Source organism: Agelaius phoeniceus, chromosome 1 (genome assembly GCF_051311805.1).
Source record: "Agelaius phoeniceus isolate bAgePho1 chromosome 1, bAgePho1.hap1, whole genome shotgun sequence".
In the NCBI taxonomy this organism is placed as follows: Eukaryota; Metazoa; Chordata; class Aves; order Passeriformes; family Icteridae; genus Agelaius; species Agelaius phoeniceus.
This window is the reverse complement of record NC_135265.1, coordinates 47485886-47506268: the sequence shown is the minus strand read 5'-3', so window position 1 is coordinate 47506268 and position 20383 is coordinate 47485886. Positions and strand designations below refer to the sequence as shown.

At 43.5% G+C, this 20383-nt stretch overlaps 1 protein-coding gene across 5 annotated transcripts in view; it reads right to left on the bottom strand.

The window, feature by feature from the left end:
* The window catches only part of BMPER (BMP binding endothelial regulator), a 147958-nt gene extending 128531 nt beyond the window's left edge, over positions 1-19427 (bottom strand). Inside the window, exons 1-2 of one of the 5 annotated variants that reach the window (XM_077178303.1) lie at positions 19288-19427; positions 17658-17743 (exon numbers count right to left, since the gene is read on the bottom strand). In XM_077178303.1, coding sequence (XP_077034418.1) covers positions 17658-17672 — 15 coding nt within the window. In that variant the 5' untranslated portion in view covers positions 17673-17743; positions 19288-19427. Of the gene's footprint in view, positions 1-17657; positions 17744-17957; positions 18181-18549; positions 18811-19038; positions 19158-19287 lie in introns of those variants that run through there. The other 4 variants (XM_077178318.1, XM_054629502.2, XM_077178313.1 and 1 more) reach the window with 4 other exon arrangements.
* Between the last annotated feature and the right edge of the window lie 956 nt (positions 19428-20383).

Genomic DNA, 20383 nt, shown 5'->3' with positions numbered 1-20383 from the left:
TTAAGTTTCTGCTAGGAGAAGGCTGTGGGATCACCCATGAAAACAATAACAATTTTCATACAATGGCAAAAGTTGCCCCCGAGGAATATGGGATGGAGCTTTCAAATACACACATGTAGCCTTAGGAGAAGAAAGAGCCATTTAAAATTAATGAAACAAGTGTATTCAATTCACATGGGCGGCCTCTCCACCGCAAGGCAAAGGGCAGGCTCCAATCAACGCTGGCCCCTGCCACGTGCCATGATCCCATGTTCTTAGGCCACACTGCTGGGCTCTCTGCCAGGTGCTGCACACAGCCAGAGCATCCTCTCAAGCACACAAGAAGCCACATTCACACCACACAGGCCACGGGAGGAAAGGTCTGGGCCAGCACTGGCCACAGGTTCTGTCCCTCAGCAAAGCTTGGGAGTCCCAAGCCTGTGCCTGCACCTATGTTTACATGCAAACAACCCCAATGCTGGGCCAGCCTGAACTCAAGAACAGGCTCAGACACATGCTTAACTCATGGTCTAGACAAAACCTGAGGCTCTTTCTGAAAATAGTACCCTTGCTTCTTTGGCACTCCTGCCTGGAACTCTGTCTCAGGCCTGATTTACAAACCAGAGTTGATGCAAGCAAGAGATCCCTGCTAAAACTGTGGGACTGCTGTCTTCCATGAGCATTTCTCTACCTGAGCAAGAGCCACACCATTAGGCTTCAGGGAGGAGACACCACTCCTCAAGGAGAGATGTCTGCAGATTCTTTGAATCACTGTCAAGGGAGATGAGATGATGACATTTCCCTTATTCCCTTCCAATCCTCTGCTGGGGTTTCTTTCTCTTGCAAAACAAATTTTGTGGGTACAGTAAAAACATCGTTTAGGACACTAGATGCATTTCTAAATTCAAGGTGGAAAAAATATTTCCCTATGAAATGATGTTTGTTCTCAGGAAAATGATAGCATTCTCTCCACATAACCCTACAAACACCAAGGCACATGCTTCACCAAGAGAGAAAGGTCCCATTATTTTAAGCATGTAAAATTGTAAGGCAACAACTCACAGGAGTGAAGTCAAACAGACACTTCAGTACCTTCAGCATTAGGTCCTTGCCTGTGGCAGAATGTGACCATGATTTCAGTATGAACTGCATTAGATACAAATGACAGTATTTTAGTTCAGTTCACAGTGTCTCATTCCTTTTTTTGAGCAGACCGCTCAGTAGCCTTTGATTTGCCCCCTTATCCCTGTAATCTGTTTAGCTTATCTGGCCTCTCAGGGTGAGCAGGGAGGAGGCTGCAACCTTCCTGTGGTGATGCTCAGCCAGCACCAACCATCCCCCTTCATAATTCGAGCTCTCCCTGCTCCCTAGGAAAGATGATTAAAACAAAGACCCTGCTGAAAGATGACACCAAATTTCACTTCAAATGGGTATTCCCCACTGCTGTGAGGAAGACATGAGTATATGTGCAAGTGATTCAGGACAAATCACTCACAACCCCTTACAGTCTGAACGGATTTTTTTTTTTTTACTGTGCTTAATGATGTACCCCAGCACAAGGAAAGTGACCTTGGTGGCCTGCTGCAATAGCAACACTCCCTGACAGCAGCCCTGTGCACCAGCATTTGGTGAAAAGAAAGCGCCATCTCTTCCTCCTACATTTGCTGGCATTAATACTAAGGCTGCAGCTGAGGTCAGGGTCCCAGAACATCAAACATTTTGCAGCACATCCCTGCTCCAGTGAGCTCAGGGACAAGGTAGACATGGCCAGACAGAATTACTGTGACTGCAGATTGACATTTCAGTCAGAAAGCCAGAGCAGGATCAGTCAGAGCAGGATCCAGACCATGTAGCTCTCAGTCTCCCTGTCTCCACCTCAACCTCCAAGTGCAGCTTCAGATTAGAGTTCTTCAGCTGCACAGTTATAGGCAACACTCTTTACCTGTCAGCAGAATAGCATGGCAGTCTTCTAGCAATAAGAGACAGGGCCTTCACAAGTTCCCAGCAGTTCATACTGTAGTGAAAAAAAATACCCAAAGTAATCCAGGAGCCAGATTTCAAGGAAGGGTTACACACAGGGATTCCTGTGGGAGACCACACCCTCACATTTCATGAGATGCACACTTTTAAAACTCACATCCTTTTCTTTGACTTTTAATTCACAGGATTATGTTTCTCTTTTGTCAATGAAGAGTTTGACTCAATTATCAATTACTTAAATCTGATGACAATACCTAAGAAAAAGGTAATTGCAGTCGGTAATCACAGGCAATACCTATCAATTTGAAGCTCCAGCTGCAAACCTGGACCCATGCTTCTGTAAAAGCTCACTGACCCAGCCCTGTAAGTTTATGATCTACCCCTTGCTGAATGTTCTCAGGTACTCAGATCAGTCAGAAAAACCTTTTGGATGATTACTACCCAACCAATTTTCAACTAAATGGGTGATGCTGAAGGCAAGGTCCAGCCTAGTCCTAGTCTGGTTTACCCTGACAGAAGCTGGTGGAGAATTCAATCTCCCAGAGAAGTGACGGGCATCTGAGGGCCATAAAAGCTTCCACTACCTGAGCTTGATCCACCAAACACAGCTGAAGTCAGCAGATGTGGAACAGCATTGCTGTCCTGGGTGTATCCTGGAGAATACTGGTCCCCCTTAAGTGTCATAGGATGGCTTGGAGAAGGACAAGTCTGCCAAGAAAATTGTCCTGAAAACGCCCAAAATAAATTCTACTCCTAAAAAATCATTGAAGATGACACTCATGAATTATCTAGATGATTTCATAGAGGGCAAAGCATACTACACCAAAGGTTTAAAATAAATTATTAAATCATTTGAATTCAAAATTTTAGATCAAGATATGGTGTCATGTTCTGGCTCATCTCAAAAACTAGCCCTGCTCATCAAAAGAGTGCCCTAAAAATATTCTGCTTTTCTTTCTTTACTAATGTTATCCCAGTACTATACACTGCTATTTCCTGGTAGATATTGTCAATGAGAGATAAACAAAGCCATTAAAACAATAAAAAGGACATCAAAATCGAAGCACGTCAAAATCAAATCTATCAGTTCAGAATTCCTGTTTTCGATAGCTGTATTTTCTATTAGAGACTAAATACTGACCGATATTCTTTTTTCTTCTAATGTTGTGAATTAAAAATTCATTTGACATTTATTAAAAATAAATACATTGACTGCTTTTTAAATAAGTATCATTTCATCACAATTTGATAGGCTAAATCTACAAATATATATCCAAACAATAGGTACCTGTCATTGCATCTTTATTACCTTCTTTATCTGAAGCCTGCTTACTCAGTCTTTACACTAGAGATTTCAGCAGTGGCAAATGCTCTAGTTTTGGGCTTCAGTCTGTTCTAAAAACTTTGAACAAAGCAGCCCTTGAGGCCATGTACTTCTTAAAGACTTTAAAAAGCCCAATGGGCCTCCTAACTTACTCTGCAACAAGTCATATCCCATGAAGAAACTCACTCCTGTACAACACAAAAACAGGGCTAGATTAAAGAAAAGGAAAGAAAAAGAGCAGGGTCCCCTGCTGCTCTGTCTGGCCAGAATCATGTCTTTTACTGCTCATATCCTCTAAAGAAACGATGCTCTCATGATATATTACCCTAATACATCACCAAGTGACAGTTTTCTCATGATACTGTATCCTCAAAGATGTGATGCATGCCAGAAGCAGCGACAGGAGATCTCAGCTGGGGGAGAGAAAGGGGAGGGGTTTTTTATTTTCTTTCAAATGTTTAAGCTATACTTTGGGGTTTTCCAATGTTATTTTGAGAAGAAAATCCCTGTCAGTTGTAGCTCCATAATCCAGAGGACTCCTAGAAGTTTCTGCTGTACAGCTTTTAAACCGGAAAGCACCAAAAAAACAGTCTCTTCATTTAATTGAACAAGTTTTGAAATAGGACCAAAACGCTTGAGGAACAACAACCAAATAAAAATAGTAGCCCAAAAGAAAGAAGCAACGAGAGTCTGTTTTCTATTATGAAATTATTTAGGCAAAAGGCCTCCAGACACTGCTGTTTTAATGAACTTGCAAGGAAACTGAGAACTGACCCTGAATTTGTTTCCTTACGTGATCTTGCCCGTGCTACGCAGTGGTTTTAGAAAATAAAAAAAGGTTATTCACAGCAGAGTCTGCAGAGAGAAGGCACAGCCTTCAACTTGTCAGTCAGCACAGAGAAGAGCGTGAAGAGACAAGGAAAAGGAACATTGCAGGCAGGACCCCCCAGAGGAGGCAAAAGCTTTCAGGGTCTTTTAATGCTGCCTTCAACTCACAAAGCCACACTCGTTTTTGCTGCAACTGCTGCTTGGCTGCAATAAAATCTTGTAGGGGCTGTGGTAATCCTGGGTCATGGGCAACCCACGGCAGGCATCACCCTCAAGATGTCCTCATCCAGCTGCTGCCAGCAAAGGAAGGCTTAAGGTCTTGGGAGAATTAGTCAGAAAAGCTTATGACACTGTGATGTTTAATTTCACACATCTCACTTCTGGGTGTTTCTACTTCCTATCTACTGAAACTTCTTTGCCTCCATCAGATGCAAAGAAGAAAGGTAGAATAAGCTTTCCTTTGTTGTGATTAATCATACTGCCAAATTCAGTAAGATTGTGACTTTCAAAACTTCAACACTGTAGCTAATAGGAGAAAAAGCATATTTTGACTTGTGGACTAAGCAAAAGCGATATGGAAGTCATTGAGAAGAAACTAAAAGCCAAAGCTGTCAATGTCACTTTCACAGTCCTTGAGCTGACTTTGACCATATTTTGTGGCCTGGCCATGGTTGCTTTTGGGTGAGATGTAACAGCTCTCAATCACAGCAGTGATCACTTAGCCACATAACAATACCACTGCAGTCAATGAAACCACCCATGAGAGCTCAGAGCTTTGAGTCGAGCTCTTCAGTGCAGACACATGCACAATGCCCCATGCTCTGGGTAGACCCTCTTAATTAAACACTTGTTTTTAAATGCTGCTCTGGAAAAAATTTGCTGTCCAAAATAAGAAACTCATCTTACACAACCACTTTCTTCTTGAAAAATCCAGTGGTTAAAACATGTTTTTGCATAATCGTAGCCCTGCAGGGACAGTTCTCACTTCTGAAAAGCAAATTCCCTTCTTTCTGTTTTGCACATGTACAAACAAACAGATTCTGGTATGTCCAAAGCTTGCAAATCTCAGCTATAATGATACATTGAATAGAAGCCATACAAGCAGGTTTTTTTTTTCCTCAGCCCATGTTCCCTTCACTCCTTCCTTTCCCTTGCTCCACTTGCACTGCGGGAAGTAAAAAAAATACCTGATTCTGACAAGTAAATGGAGCTGACATTAGAGCGAAGCTCGAAGGTGAACAGGGTATGCACAAGTCATTTGTCATCTTGACAAAGTGAGATTTGGTCACCAGTGGGACACTTGAAAGACATCTGAACAGTTGGCCTTGACCACCAGCATTTCTTACAGCTTATAAAGGGACCCATGGGACCAAGAACACAACCTGCTTTTGGAAGTGACTCCTGCAGGGGTACCTCTTGATGGATGTAAAGGCAGTGTGATATATCAGGTGCCATTAAGATCTTTGCTAGCAGGTTCTATTTACATAAGTATGGAGTGTAGATAGCATCTTGTTAACCCAATTAATGAGACTCAAATGTCAGGAAACAGATTATGCCTGGCTTAAAGTCCACAGTGCTCTGAAGGCAGATAGACAGGATTTCATTGTGTGGGACAGCATTGTTCTTTTTGAGCAAGAACTCAGGCAGCAATCCTTCTACCTGGACAGCTAGGGGAGGCAGAAAGATGATCTGAAATCCAAAAGTTTCACGCCTTTAAGACAAGAGGGGATCTTTATGATGAGAGATTCAAGTGTGTACAACAGAGAACCTGCAGCTGAACCGAGGAAAACTAAAACAATATCCACTTGAGGTCTTGGAAACTTAATTTTTTATTAACTGTACCTTCTTCTGCAATTAGAGAAAGTCCTTGTTGCCAAGTCACAGCCAGGTCTGGATTAGAAGAGAAACACTGTTTCATCCAGCCTGTCCACACTGCTGTGTTTTATACGGGCAAGTGAAATGTACTTCTCTACCCTAGAGATCCTGACCAAGATGAGATCACTAATCCCTTCATCAGTGGCTCTCCACATACTGCTTGATACAATAAACTGCTGTTCTCCCCCAGCCTCCCACTACTAAGCTCTATGATATAGAAGCAGATGCTCTTGTCACCCAGGTCAGAGCAGTGAACCCTGAATGGCACAGCATGAGGTGCTTGGCCCCAAAACAGAGGGGGGCTTAGGGAAAGGCCTTGTACTCAGCAACTGCTGCCAGCTCTCTGCTCGGCATGACAGCTGTAAGGAATTCCTGTCCAGAGCTGTCTTCTCAATGGAGGAAGACAGAAAGCATGGGCAGCCTGGGCCAGCAGCCCAACCTCAGCACCACTCAGCAGGTTAACCTAAATCCTCCAATGGGAACAGTACCTCGTGGCACAGACACAAGTTGTCTACAAACACACAGGAGTCGTATTAAATCTCCAGAAGACGCTTCAAATCCTTCTAGACCTCTGGTTCCAGAGCCACGCATAACTCTCCTGAAGTGACATTGCATCCACATCCTCTCCTGCCCGCAGTCCTTGTGCCCACTGAACAGGCTTGGAGCTGCCTTCCCATTTCTCCAAAAGGCTGCCTTCCAACAAAACTCCCTTTTCTGGTACATGGTTTGCTTCCTTTTCCCCTTTTTTGGTTTCCACCTTTTTATGTTTCTTTTTATGTGGACTGGTTTAATTATTTCAGAAAAAAAAATTATATCAAAGATACTCCTTTTATACTGAAACAATTATACAAAGTTTTAGGCAGCAAATATTTATGCTTCACACAACAAGTGCATTAAACCATTCAAATTTCTTACTATCATAGCCTCTAGTTGTAGATATTTTATAAATTTCAGCTTCAGATTGATCTTTGGGTCAAATTATTTTTTCTTGATGATTGGAAACCTTGCCAAGTTAAACTGAACATACACAGGCATTTTCTCAGAAGCCATACAAATGGCAGTTTCTTCTGCATTTTCATGGTAAACAGGTTCTGGTTCAGTATCAGTGCATTCTACTGCATCTTAATGTCTACATCAACAATTTCCTCCAGAAATGCTCCATGTCTATAGATCATGGAGAGATTATGCCACAAACATGCATCTGTTAAAAAGATTCCTTACACTACCAGACCCCAAACGTTTTAAGGTGCAGCAATTTTAATTTTCCAGCATTTTTTATCCACTGCACTTACAAACACGCACTAAGACTTGGTTTATAGGCTAAAGAACTTGCATGTTTTGCATTTTGTCTGCCAAAATAATTTCATTCATTTATTTGAATCAAAAGGATTTTCCAGATTGAATCATCAGGCTAGCTATCCCCAGGACTGTTTGGGTAGAAGGGTAAAGTGCTACATATGAAAATTAGCATCTGTGCACTGTCATATACAGAGAAAAAAATATTCTCTGTAACAAGCAAATGTTCAACAGCCTCCCTGTAGCAGGAGAGCCTTCTGGTTTATCAGTGTTTTGTGTCTTACAGGCAATCCTTCAGCTAACAGCCTTATCTCAAAGCCAGCCACCCTCCTGGCTCCTTCCTGCCCCAGTGGTATCTAGGTGACACAACCCTGAGATGTTTCACTAACTGGCACAATCAGATCATAATCATCATGTAGCCCTAGAGCAATCATTTATCAGCTCTTCTCCATCTCTCTGAAACCGTACCTCAACTGTACATCCAGACATAAAAAAGAACAAGGAGGCAATCTCAGGACAACCAAGGTCTGTTATTTGTCATCCACTAATAAATCCTAAGACAAAACAGAAAAACAAATGCAAACATATGAGTCTAGCTGGCCAACAGAACATACTTTGATGATTCCAAGCCTTGGGAAACTCTCATTTCCTATTGAAGCCACTTAGTATAACTGAACATAAACATGTCAGGAGCAGGTGAAAAAAAACCAAACCCCAAACAAGGAAACATAATCCAAAACACATAGATTTCTAACCTGTGAGCTGTCAGAAATCTGATTTTCCTGGCCAGGGGTATGCAACATCTTTGTTTGCATCCCCCTGGTTATGGAGAAGTGCAAGGTGCTGTTGCCATGCCTCAAGCAAGATGTTTAGCCAGGAAAGAGGATTTGAGCCATACCATGGCCTGATGGGGAGAGGGGCAGCTGATCCTGCAGCCAACAGAGGAGCCTGGGGTTACACTGAGCACACTGCCCAGGGCTGAGCTATGCCTGGTTCTCAGTGAGGCAGAAATGGCACTCTTCAACTTCTCGAGCCTTACAGGAAGTTTCAATACTGCTTGCTGAGGTTTGCACATGCTTTAGGCTGCATTGCTACCAGGTGACCGACTGCCAATGCCCAGGGTGAACCAGAGTGTCTCTGGAGCAAAAGGCAGTGCAACCAGGTCAGCAGAGCTCTGAGATGGCCTCACTCAACCTCTAACACTGAAGCTTCGTGCAAAGGTTTACTTAAAACAGGGACTCAAAGAAACTGGGACTGCATTTTGTCTGGGAAAGCATCAGGTCTTTGGTATCATTTTTTCTACGTGGCATTTCATCACATCCCCATCCTTAGTACTCACAAGAATAAATATATCTCAACTCTAATGCTGTTCCACAGTACTGCCTTTTGCCATAGCACTTCCCAGCACACACGTACAATGCTTCCGTCTCTGAAAAATCTGGGAAACAGTACAGAAAATGAAAATGAAAACTATAGCCAGGAGATTGATGTGTAGAATGGACAACAAGTAAAAGGCATGAAAATCATAGACAATGCATGAAGACAAGTTATTTTCTCAGCAAGGTAGTGATACACAGTCCTACTTTGACACCAGATTATGGATGACTATATAGAACAAGTGGATTCTAGACATGAGGAAAAGAGGAAAAAAAAATCAAGGGAAAAAGTCTAATAAATAAATGAAGAGACAGATAAAAAGTTTATGAAATTCAGGCATCAGCACACAAGGTCAGCTTCTGAGCTTCTGGGGATGATAAGGGATAAGATCCATGCTGTACTTGGATCCAGAGCCCAGCACTTGATTCAGGTGGGTGCAAAACACTGCACAGAGCTCAATCAAACAGTCAGACTAGGAATTTTTTACCTGAAGCTTAATGCATAAGATGAAGAGGCCAAGAGGCCTCAAAGGAAGTAATCACACCAGTTATTAGGTACAGTACCAGTATGATAGCCATGTACCAGTATGATAGCCATGTTAATAGTAGTAATACAGGTAAAAGCTTTTATGTAAGATTGGTTTTTTTTTTTTCACAATGGCCTTTTATTTGGCCATAAGCTCAATATAAAGAGGTTGCATTTTCATTTGATTTTTGGTTGTTTTTTAATATTTTTCTTCCCTCAAAATTTTCTATTAAATCATGATGGGGAAATAAAACCAGATATTTGATGGGGAAAAAATATCTTTTTTATACAGCAGCACAAAGCAGAGCAGCAGAAGTACTGACACTGTGAGCCATTCACTTACAGAACCATAATTCTTAAAAGGACCATTAACAACTCAATGGAAGAAACTTGAAAGCTAATAAAAACTATATACAGGTAACTGTATGCTTTTTAAATGCCATTTTGATATTGGACCAGCTCTTTAATAATGTTTTTCTTATTGGCAATAAAAAAGTGTCTTAACTTAGACTGATCCATTTTGCGCTTATTGTAGACGCATTCCAAAGACATTTGCAAGTTATATTACATTTTTCCATTTAGTTTACGGCATTTTTGTGCCCTTCATACTTTTCCATGTATTATTTATACATATTCTTTTGTATTTGAGAGATCTGATCCTTTAATTACACCAAAGAGAATCTCATTTTCATACATGATGGATTGGATCTTCATCATCCTTACAGTGACATATCACCAGCTCTCTTCCAGGAGGGTTTTGCCAAGACCTATAATCAGTTCAGCACTGTGTGCATATGTGTATTTGCTCAGTGCAGCTGCCTATGTTAGAAATGTGCAAGTAGTGAACTCTTCACTAGCCCATGTGGTCTGAGAACAACATGAAATAGCTTCTTCCAGCCTGCAGATTTGCAGAAAGGCTTCATCATAAGCTGTTACACATGACTGTGTACCACATCCCCAAAGTAATTGTCACGACAAAGCAGAGTGCTCTGAAGGCCAACATACCTGTGAGGGATGTGCCACAGTCTGAGGCAGCTCTTGGATATGAAGTGCAGAAAGTGGACATCAAGAGGTCCGCGGATGGCACAGACACAACAAACAATACAGATGGCACAGACACAAACAATACTATACAATCCATGCTCGTTCCCCAGAGGGGGGAATCACATGAGATGTTGCATGTGGTACTACTTGACCAGGGTGGGCATACCTGTACATGAACTAAACTGACTTGAACATTCCACAAAACTCTGATGGAAATTTTAAGGATCAAGCCAGAGTAACCATCCTCTACCACAGACAGTTTGTCAGGCAGGTCAAACTCTTGTTTCACAGATGTTCTGCATGAATTAAGAACAACTACAGGTGAACCTTCTAGAATCATCCTCAAGAAGATTTTACCAAAGTAATCACAATCCACCTCTGGGTCATGCTCCAAGTCACCTCCCTCTTGCAAGACCTCCTTCATATATACATGTATATACATATTCATACATACATTTCTTTCATTTCTATGACAAAGCACATATGGGACACCCTGCTGCACCAGACATGGCGTTATGTCTGTTTTTTGTTTTCAGGGTTTGTTTTTTGGGGTGGGGGGTGTTGGGTTTTTTTCATTTAAGAGGTTGCATATACATCTGTATTTGGAAAAAAAAAAAACCTAATAAAACTTTCATCATGTTGGAGCATGTTTGGGTTTCAGGAACCCTTCATGCACCGATCAAAAAAGCATTCTCTTTTGGAGTAATATGGGGGTGAAAAGTATCAGTACACTACTGTATCATAGGCTTTTTTGTCTCTCTGTTTATTATTTTTGTGGGTGAAGAGAAAGCTGATTGTATTATACAGTAATAAAGACCAAGAATATTTAAATTGAAAGAAGATGCAGTCTTGGTAGACTCTGTAGCTGATGTATGTAAACTATTGAAATTAAATTAAATAAAATAGGTATGAAAGAATTGTTTGATGATTTTTTGTTTGGTTTTTAATATGCACTACTCCACTAAAAGTCATCTGGGCCGCATTATACCTTGAAGCAACAACAATTGAATCCTCATGTACTAAAACACTGCCATCTTCACTGAACATGTGTCAAACACTTGCTCTCAGGCTAGCTACGTGCTTTTAACTTGTGTACTGTGCCACAGATATCAGCTCTGCTATAGGTAAAGAACCCCAGCAATCTAGTAGCTGTTTTGCTTTAGCCTGCAATGAAGACATGGTTTTCAGGATTGGGCTTCTTTTTGGCTGGAGGTGTGTGCGTGCAGGGGGGAACAAACATCAAAGTTATTTCTTCAGTTTTTTGGTTTGCTTGCACTTGGTTTCACCAATTTACTAGTTCAAGCTAGGCAGAACACGAGGTCTTATAATGACAAATTTAACATTATTTTTTATGAGCAAAGGTCAAATTCTACACTGTTCATTTGGATTTAAAAGAGGAAATTTAAACTACAGAATGATGTTTCATGCTGAGTAAAACTTATGGCAATCAAAGCTCTGATTTCTAGTTCCTGAGCTCCTGTCTCCAAACTTTTCTCAGATTTCCAACACTTGGTTATCCTTTCTGGCTTACATTTATTTCCTTCTGGTCTGGATTTAGGTGATAAAAGGTTGAGACATATGATTACCACTCCTCAGGTGCAATTGGTAAGTTTGAGGCACAAGCATGAGGGACGGGGGGAGGAGAAAAGGTGGGGAAAACGGCTCTGGTTTAGATGTGGTTTGTCAAGATTACAATTACACAACTCACTTGTTCTAAACTATTTTGGGGAATAAAAGATAATAAAAGACCTTTTTTCCCCACAAAAAGCATACAAAAACTCAAATCATTCATTCTCTTAAAAAAAATTCCAGAAGCCCTTGCAATGGCAAGGCCAGCATTAGCTGAGGTACACTTATCTATTTCCTTGCAGTTCCTCACTTCTACTCTGTCCCTTTCAACTGGCATTTTTGGTATGTTCATTTTGAGATTATACACATCACTGGCCAATGGATACATTATTCTTGGATCCCTGCTTGCTTCTAGAGAGGTGCTCAGGGTCCATGGAGATGATGACAAACGAGCATGAAATGACATGGCTCTCCACATCACTGCTGGCACCACCACCTGTCATCATTGTCACCGTTGAGCTCATCTCGCCTTCAAAAAACTCAGCACTCAGAATTTTAACTGGGGCTAAGTTAATTCTGTGGTCTTTTTACATTCTCACCCTATAATTATGCACAGGTTCTCATTTCACCTATTTCCGACGGACTGCAGCATTTTTATGTCTTTTCCACGTGTATGTTGAAGCACGTATTTCTTGAAAGCAAATGCCATAATATCAGTTGTGAGCCTACTTCTATTTTGAGTGCTAGATAGCTTCCAGCCAAAAAGCTGTACCAACAAAAACTCTGCTGAATTTCATCATTTACCGTACTTGTACCAGATCTGAATTTAAATATTCCATGCCTGTTTTAAATGCTGACAGTCAAATAAAAGAAATCTAATCAAAAATTCCCTTAATAGTCTGTTAATAGCATTTTCCCCCTAACATTTCAAAATCCTCAATATACAAAAAGTCCCAAACTTACCAAAATGTGCTAGGCTTTTATATTTATGAAGCCTTGTTTGGTTCTGCTAACAGAAGTTTACTTATGCCTCCACTACCTTCAGCCCAAAACTTACACATATAACAGAGAAAGATCTGAAAATGTCATACACAACATGTTTGGGCTTCTCAAACTGAACAAAATGTGCAAAGTGTTCCTATGGATTTAAAAAAAAAATCATTTTTCCACAGATGTGGGAGGATAATTTTAGAAGATAATTTTTGCATTAGGTAGTGTAGCTATAATCATTTGCAGTCTTAAAGCATTTAATAACTGGAATCGATTTCTCAAAGTGAATCAATATAACTCCATTGTGAATACCATCAAGATTATGTATTTTTACCTATAAACATCATTACCAATTCAGACTAGTTCCCTAAAACACAAAATTTTTTCACTCATCTTCATAACCACAGTTTCACTACTTTGATTTTCAGAAGCCAAAAAGACTTAAGACATTTTTACTGTTGACCATTAAGCATGACATAATGTCACAATCATATGTTCTCCAATGTTTTTTGTTCTGTCAGGGGCCACACCATTATATGAAATAATAGTTTCCCTTTTTTGGACAACATTTCTTCATAAGGTTGGTTAACTTACTGGCCATCACATCCAGCATTTCCTTTCAGTGTTTACCTTTATCTGATACCCAACTTGGTGCAGCTGAGAGCAATTCCCATCCTTTCATCAGGAAAGTCTTTAGCTATAAACACAGCTGCAATGGGATGCTCAGCCATGGCACAATCAGAAAAACAATTTTCCAGTGCAACTTCTGTGTATCTGTTTTACCCATCAGCTCTAAGTACTTTCCCCAGGGTCAGTGTTTAACAGCATATAAGGTGAAAGCATTTAAAAACAGGTACTTTCAGTTGCCTTCAGCCTTCTTTGCCCTTTTCCAGTATCTCAAATCCAATGGAAAACAAGGCTGGATGTTTTATTTCCAGAGGCAGTGCATCTCCGAGGAGATGCAGAGCCCCAAGACATTCAGAGAAGTGAGCAGAGCACCAGAGAACTCTGGCTCTAACAGCATTTTGCAGACAGCAACAGCAAGTTATAAAGCATGCTTCCCCAAACCTCTGGATCATGAAGACAGCCTTAATTTGTCTTTTGTCCATCAATGCCTCAGAAGAAGCTCAGGAAAACAGACACACCAAAAACCTGGCATCTGTGCAGCCTGCCTGTTGCCAGAGAGACATGACAGAAAATTAGCATGTTCAGATTGTGACTGTGTCACCCACATCCACTTGTAAAGTGGAAGTGCATAAAGTAAAAAGCAATGTCTTGGTAGTCAAACCATTAGACCAGGAGTTAGGAGACCTGAGCTTTCATCAGTCCTACAAGAAATTCCTTGTGGATAAACCACATTCTGTTCTTTTATGTTTTTCTCTAAAAGGACAAAAACAAAATGGCCATTTGTTGCAGTCAGCTGCAATCATGACAAGTTCTTTGGAGATCAAATTCACTCATGCTTATGCCATTGCTAAAGTATGGTAATTGTAAAAGTTCACATTGAAACCACTGTCTTAGGGTATCAAAAATTACCATTTTTATGGCATTATTAAGACCATTTAGTAGAGACATAAATTATGAATGTGGGAACTCGAGATTTTACCCATAGAGGCTTATTCAGCTGGTAGTTTTTGCATGCAGATCATTACAGTGTTTATGTACACACACCCCTACACACCCTTAGTCTTACCTGTTTCCTTATATTAAAGGCCTTATATTAACAGCATCAGAGCTGCTCCATGCACTCCAACACATTCCATTTTGACAAGCAGGGATATCCAAAGCAGAACTATCTCACTGTGGGTGCAGTGCCTTTTCTATTAGAAAGCATTAGGTACAGCTCAGAAGTGAATGGCTTACCACACACCATATATGAAACCTCCAGCAATGACTTTCAATGTGAACTTCTCTATCACCTCAACTTCTCTTTTCACATGTTAGAGCAAGTGCTCAAGAATGAGCAAATCTGGTTTGGTAGCTAAACTTGGCTATCTCTAGAACATCCCCACCAACGTCCCTCTTGTATTCAAGATTCAGGAGTTTGTGTTAACAATAAAATTCTAAAACAAGCTTCTACCAAAGAGGTGTCCACAGACAGCAGTCTGGGCTCTATCTGCTTTGCTTCTGCTCACGTTCCTACCATGAAAATCAGTCCACCCTGTCTCTGCTAATCAATGAGAAAAGAAAACTTTTGGTTTTGGTCTTCCTGCCAAGACTTTCCAGTGGTGTAAAAGGAATTGATTTTGTAATTGCTCTTTGCAGTCTTCATTTCATTATTGCAACTTACTCATTATCCATGAGCTTCCAATGTTTACCACATTTGCTCCTAGAGCACTACCTGTTGCTTTACCCTCCAAAATGATTTAGCCTATTAAGAGAAAGCCAGAGATCATTTTGCTTGTGCTGCCTCTCGTTCTCTCTTACTAGGATGCATCTGCATGCTCCACAGGACAGTCTGCAAAGCTCTGTCAAACACTTGATGATACAGATCCTGCATTTCAGTTCTGTGTCCTCTAATCTGTGAGATGGGCAAAGCCCTGGAAGGAGGTTAATAGAATCATAGAATGGATTGGATTAGAGGGACGCCAAAGATCACTTAGTTCCAAACCCCTCACATGGACAGGGATGTCACCCATTAGATCAGGTTGTTCAGGATCCCCATCCCCGGCCTTGGACACTGACAGGGATGGGGCACCCAGAGTTATTTAGATATTCCTCTTCATCCCAGAGCTGTTCAGATTTCTGTAGCTTGTGTTGTTCTTTATGGCTGCCTGTGGTCATGGAAATGCATCACCACTAAGGAAGACATGCCATAATCCAACCTGCAATTCCAGTGACTCTCTTTACCAGTGTTTTTAATATAGGTGCCCTCTGCTGAATTTTCTGTCATCTCCTAAACAGCAATTGCTTCCTTTCTGTAACAGCTTATCAAGCTCCCTTTTTAACTGCTCACCTCTTACAGTATGACTTTCCATCAGGTTTGCCCTTGAAGAGAATGATCACTCTTCCAGAAAAAGTTCCTCACTGAATTGTTATTAAACAATCAATATTTCTAGTTGAATGTAAGGCAATCTGGTTTTCTATTCCCTCCTGGTCACAAATCACCCCATTTTTTCTTTTGTTTCCTCTTTCCCTAGACCTCTTAAAATTGATCTTTTCCCTAGTGGCAGGCCTAAACAAAGATTTCAGCAAGGGGCAGTCCAATAAGTCAATGCTTTGGATGTCGCACAGCACTAAAGCCAGTATCTCCAGACTGGTTTCCATCTCCTCTACCAAGTCTCCCAGCTTCCAACTCAAGAAACAGAGATTGCATTTATCCTTTGGCAGAAATAAAACCGAGTGCAGCCAGGGCAGGTAACTGCAGTAACTCACTAGGCATCTGTGTGCTTAATAAAACATAGTGTTCTCCTGGCACAGAAAGGAGCCAAATGCCCTCAGCTGCCATTTCACTAAAGTAAGCCCTGCAAACCACAGGGATTTAGAGTTCTTACATCCAATGCTTTTTGCAGTTCTTCATGCTCACACACTAAAAGGGTGCTCATTGATTTAATAAAGCCAAGGTCTAGAGAGATCTATAAATACAAGTGTTTTACCCTCATGCATTATTGCCCTGATGCCCAAGACTGAACTTCTGCTCTTTCACAGATAAATTGCTTCCTCACTGGTTAACACCAGCTTCCATTAGCAAAAGTGGTGGCAGACATATTTGGGAAGGTGATCCATGATAAAACACAGCTTCATCTCTCTTTTTGTTTTCCCTTTGATTTTTTTACTTGCCACATCCCATGCTCCTCTTTTTCCCATCTGACTATGCTCAGAAGAAATCAATAAGGTATTCTTTATCAATATTACCTATAAAGTTATCAACGATCTCACTAAAATCTACTGAACTCAGTGCAGTGATAGATATCAACCTCGAGGGGTTCAAGATGCTCTTGATCCTAGAGTTGCCAAAATTGCCTTCTAAAAGGCAGTCTGAAACAATTCTTTACATCTTTTATAGACTTACAAAAATAATATCAATAATATTAGGGGAGAGGGTATGTTGATATTTCAGTCCTAAAGTAGAACACGTTCTGTACATTCAGCTACTCTGTAAATTCCAAAATGTAAAACATAAGGCTTTCTAGCCTATACTTTTCTTTGCATTCAACAGTAAATTAAGGTTTATGGCTTTTATTTAAAAATATCATAGGAAGTTTTATTTAGAATGACTGTTTTACAATAACTCCTAGGCCTTGGCTTGTCCAACTGAACTGCTCCCAAAAATGCTTAACTTTGAAACAGAACGACAAGGAAGCAGAATGTTTCTCCCCAAAATGTGCATCAGCTAACAACACCATTAACCACTGCACTCCCAGCACAGCAGGCAGAGCACTCTGACGAAAGCATCACTTGTCCTTTCCCTATCATGCTTTTACAGCACATACAGTCACGTTGCTGCCTTCACCTTGCACCCTTGTGGAGCTCCTCACCCACTGGGATTGTGACAGGGACCAGCTGGGAGCTCAAAGCAGCAGCGTTTCCAAACCTTACCTTTCCTTCTTTTTGCTGAGCTACAAGCAAAGGCTTCTGGGTGCACCCCCAACTCTGTGAAAGTTCTCCCCACAAATTCACATGGTAAACATGGTTTCACAATGTCCTGAAATAAAGTTATGTACAATTTTGTGTCCAGGTTTTAAAGTCAAAGAAATGATTGCCAGATCATGTATTGGGTTACTTTCAATTAGCTCAGCTCTGAGATAACCTTGTGTTACATAAAGGCAACAGAGTCACCCAAGATTTGATTATCTGAAACATTCCCCTCTCTGTGCAGTTACATTTAGTACTCGTCTGGATGTTCTTACTAGCTGAAATACACACTTACCAGGCAAACACACATTATACAAGGGTTGTCTGTGATAAAAGGTATCTGCAAAATTTCCCCTTCATTTTCACATTTTGCAACCGATCCTGAAATAGAAATAAAAATTTTTAAATACTAGCATATTTCATTTCACCCTGACAGTTTTGGAAACCATCCTCATCACACTCATGTTTAACCCTTGCTCCACTCCTAGCCCTCAATTTTAAACCCTGCCGTAATTTGCCAAATTTAATCAGTTCAGCATTTCTGCAAGATTCTAAAGAGAACAGGGAATGAGTGGCCTTTTATTGCCACACAAACCTAGACTTTCTTTGTGCCCCAGTTATAGCAAAGAAGGACGTTTTTCTTCTCTCGGATGACGTGTGGAGAATAACGAGTACTCCATGCAAAGCAGGATACGTCTATAACGATAGATCCAGAGCTCACTGAAATCAGCAGAAAGCTGTCCATTACACTCTGAGAACCTGGACCAGCACAAGCCCTAAACCAAGCATCCTTTTAACGCACGGCAACCACTTGGCAAATGAGTCAAAATTAGCAGGCTGACTGTCAAACGGAATCAAATTAGGAAACCCTTTACACCCCTAATGCTGATTAGTCGGTATTCTGTCATGCTGGACTCACTCCTCAAAGTCTAATGGCTCCTCGCCTGCGCTAGAATTTGATTCTGCGTTTCGCTCCATGCCCCAGATCTCAGGAAGATAAAACCCTCGAGGGGAATCAGGGAGAATGGGGCGGGGGAAGAAAAGGAACAAGAAAACCTTTTTTGGGGGGGAGAGAGGCACGGTTGCTGTGCTCACCTGCCCCAGCCCACGCGGGCGCACCTCGGGCCGCCCTTCCCGCGCAATGCCACCCGGCGCAGGTGGGCCCGCGCCGCCCGCGCCCGCCGTACCTGTGAGCAGGGAGGAGGCCGGCGCCCCGGGCAGGCACAGGACGCCCAGCAGGACGGCGGCGGAGGCCGGGGAGAGGCGCGGGGCCGCCGGCCAGCCCCCGCCGAGCGGCGGCATCGTCCCGGGGGTGCCGCTGCCCACCCGCCGGCTGCGGGGCAGCGTCCGGGACGCGCCGTCGGGTGGCGGAGCCCGCCCACCCCCGGCACGCCCGGCCCAGCACCGACCCCCGGCGCCGGGCAGCGGCGGGGGGGTGGGGAGCGGGACGGGAGACCGCGGCCCGCCGGGGAGTCCCACCCCACGGCGGCACCGGGGGAGGGGACTGCGGGTGCGGGGAAAGCAGCTGTCAGCGCCTGCCCCTCGGCCCCGCACCCCCTCTTTCCATCACCCCCCTCCCTTGCCCGCATCCCTTCTTATACCTTCCTCTCCCCATAGTCCCTCCTCCGGCACCCCCCGGCCCCCATGCCTCCCTCCCCCCCGGCGCACACACGCACAGACAGGCTGCCAGCCCCAGACCCCGTTTCCCTGCCGGGAGATGCCCGGCCACTCCCTCCCCGGCCCCGCCGAGCACCTCCCGGCCCGGCAGCGGCGTCGGGGGGCTGCGCCCGCGGCCGCTCTGCGGGAGGGGCGGGGGAAAGGGAGAGAGAGGATCGAGGAGAAGAGGAGGAAAGAAGAAGAGGAGGAAAAGGTAGAAGAGGAGTAGCAGGGGAGGAAACGCGGATCCTCGGACAGGGCCGGGGTACCTGGGCAGAGCGCGGCGGCTCCGGCTGCCTCCGGCGGGCTCGTCCCCGGCTGGTGTCAGCGCCCTTGGTGCTGCGGGCAGGTTTTGCCAGCCGCCAGCGAGCGGCGAGAGGGAAGGAGGGAAAGAAGGGAGGAAGGAAGGAAGGAAGGGAGGGAGGGAGCGAGGGGTCGGAGGCTGTCCGCCGGGAGCTCCGCGGAGTGGCTTCGCTCCCCGGCTGCCCGCCCGGCCGGGGCCGCCGATCTCCCTCGCCTCCCTCTCCCGCCGCCGCTCCCCGGAGCCGGCCGCTCTCCGAAGGGGCTCCCCGGCCGTCCCCGCCCGGCTCCGGGGCTGCCTGTCCCCCTCGGGGCGCCCGGAGCTCGGCACGGTGAGGGCTCGGCCGAGGCGCTGGGGAGCAGCCGGGGGCAGCTCCCGGGCCGCGCTGTCCCTCCCCGAGCCCGGCCCGCCGAGCGCGTCCCTCGGCCCGTCGCTCCCCGGTGAAACCTTTGCAGCTCCTCCTTAACACTTGCCACTTGCAGGTCCACGCTTTGCTGTCCCAGGTGTAAACACGGGCAATGTTAGCGACAGACATCCCCGACAGACACCCAGTGTTTGCGCTCACAAGTAGGCGCGGGGTATGGACGGGATGACACTCGGGGCGTGTGGCAGGAGACTCTTCTGTGACAGATCTTCCCCAGCCTGCTTTACAAATCGATTTCTTTCAAACTGAGATGTTTCACGTGGGGAAATGAACACTGTCTGAAATTTACTGCTCTGACAACAAGCTGAAAAATGCTTTCATATTTCTGCACGTTCTGATTTTATTTCTTTGCGGGCTGCATGTGAGCTGTGATTTCCAAAATGCTTACAAATAGTGGAAAATCAGGTGCATGACAGGCTGGTGTATACAGGACAGCTTCAAATACATTTTACTTTCCAGCAAGATGCAAGACAATTTGATTTGCAAGTTCATTTTGAGAGTAAAACCCAAAAGTCGAGACCTCTGAAAGTCTACACCTTTGCTCTAAAAAGCAAGATACGTACACCTCACTTTCAACACAACTTGTCACCTACCTTTAGGGTAGAAAGCAAAAGTCCTAAAACAGCTGAAATTGCACCTA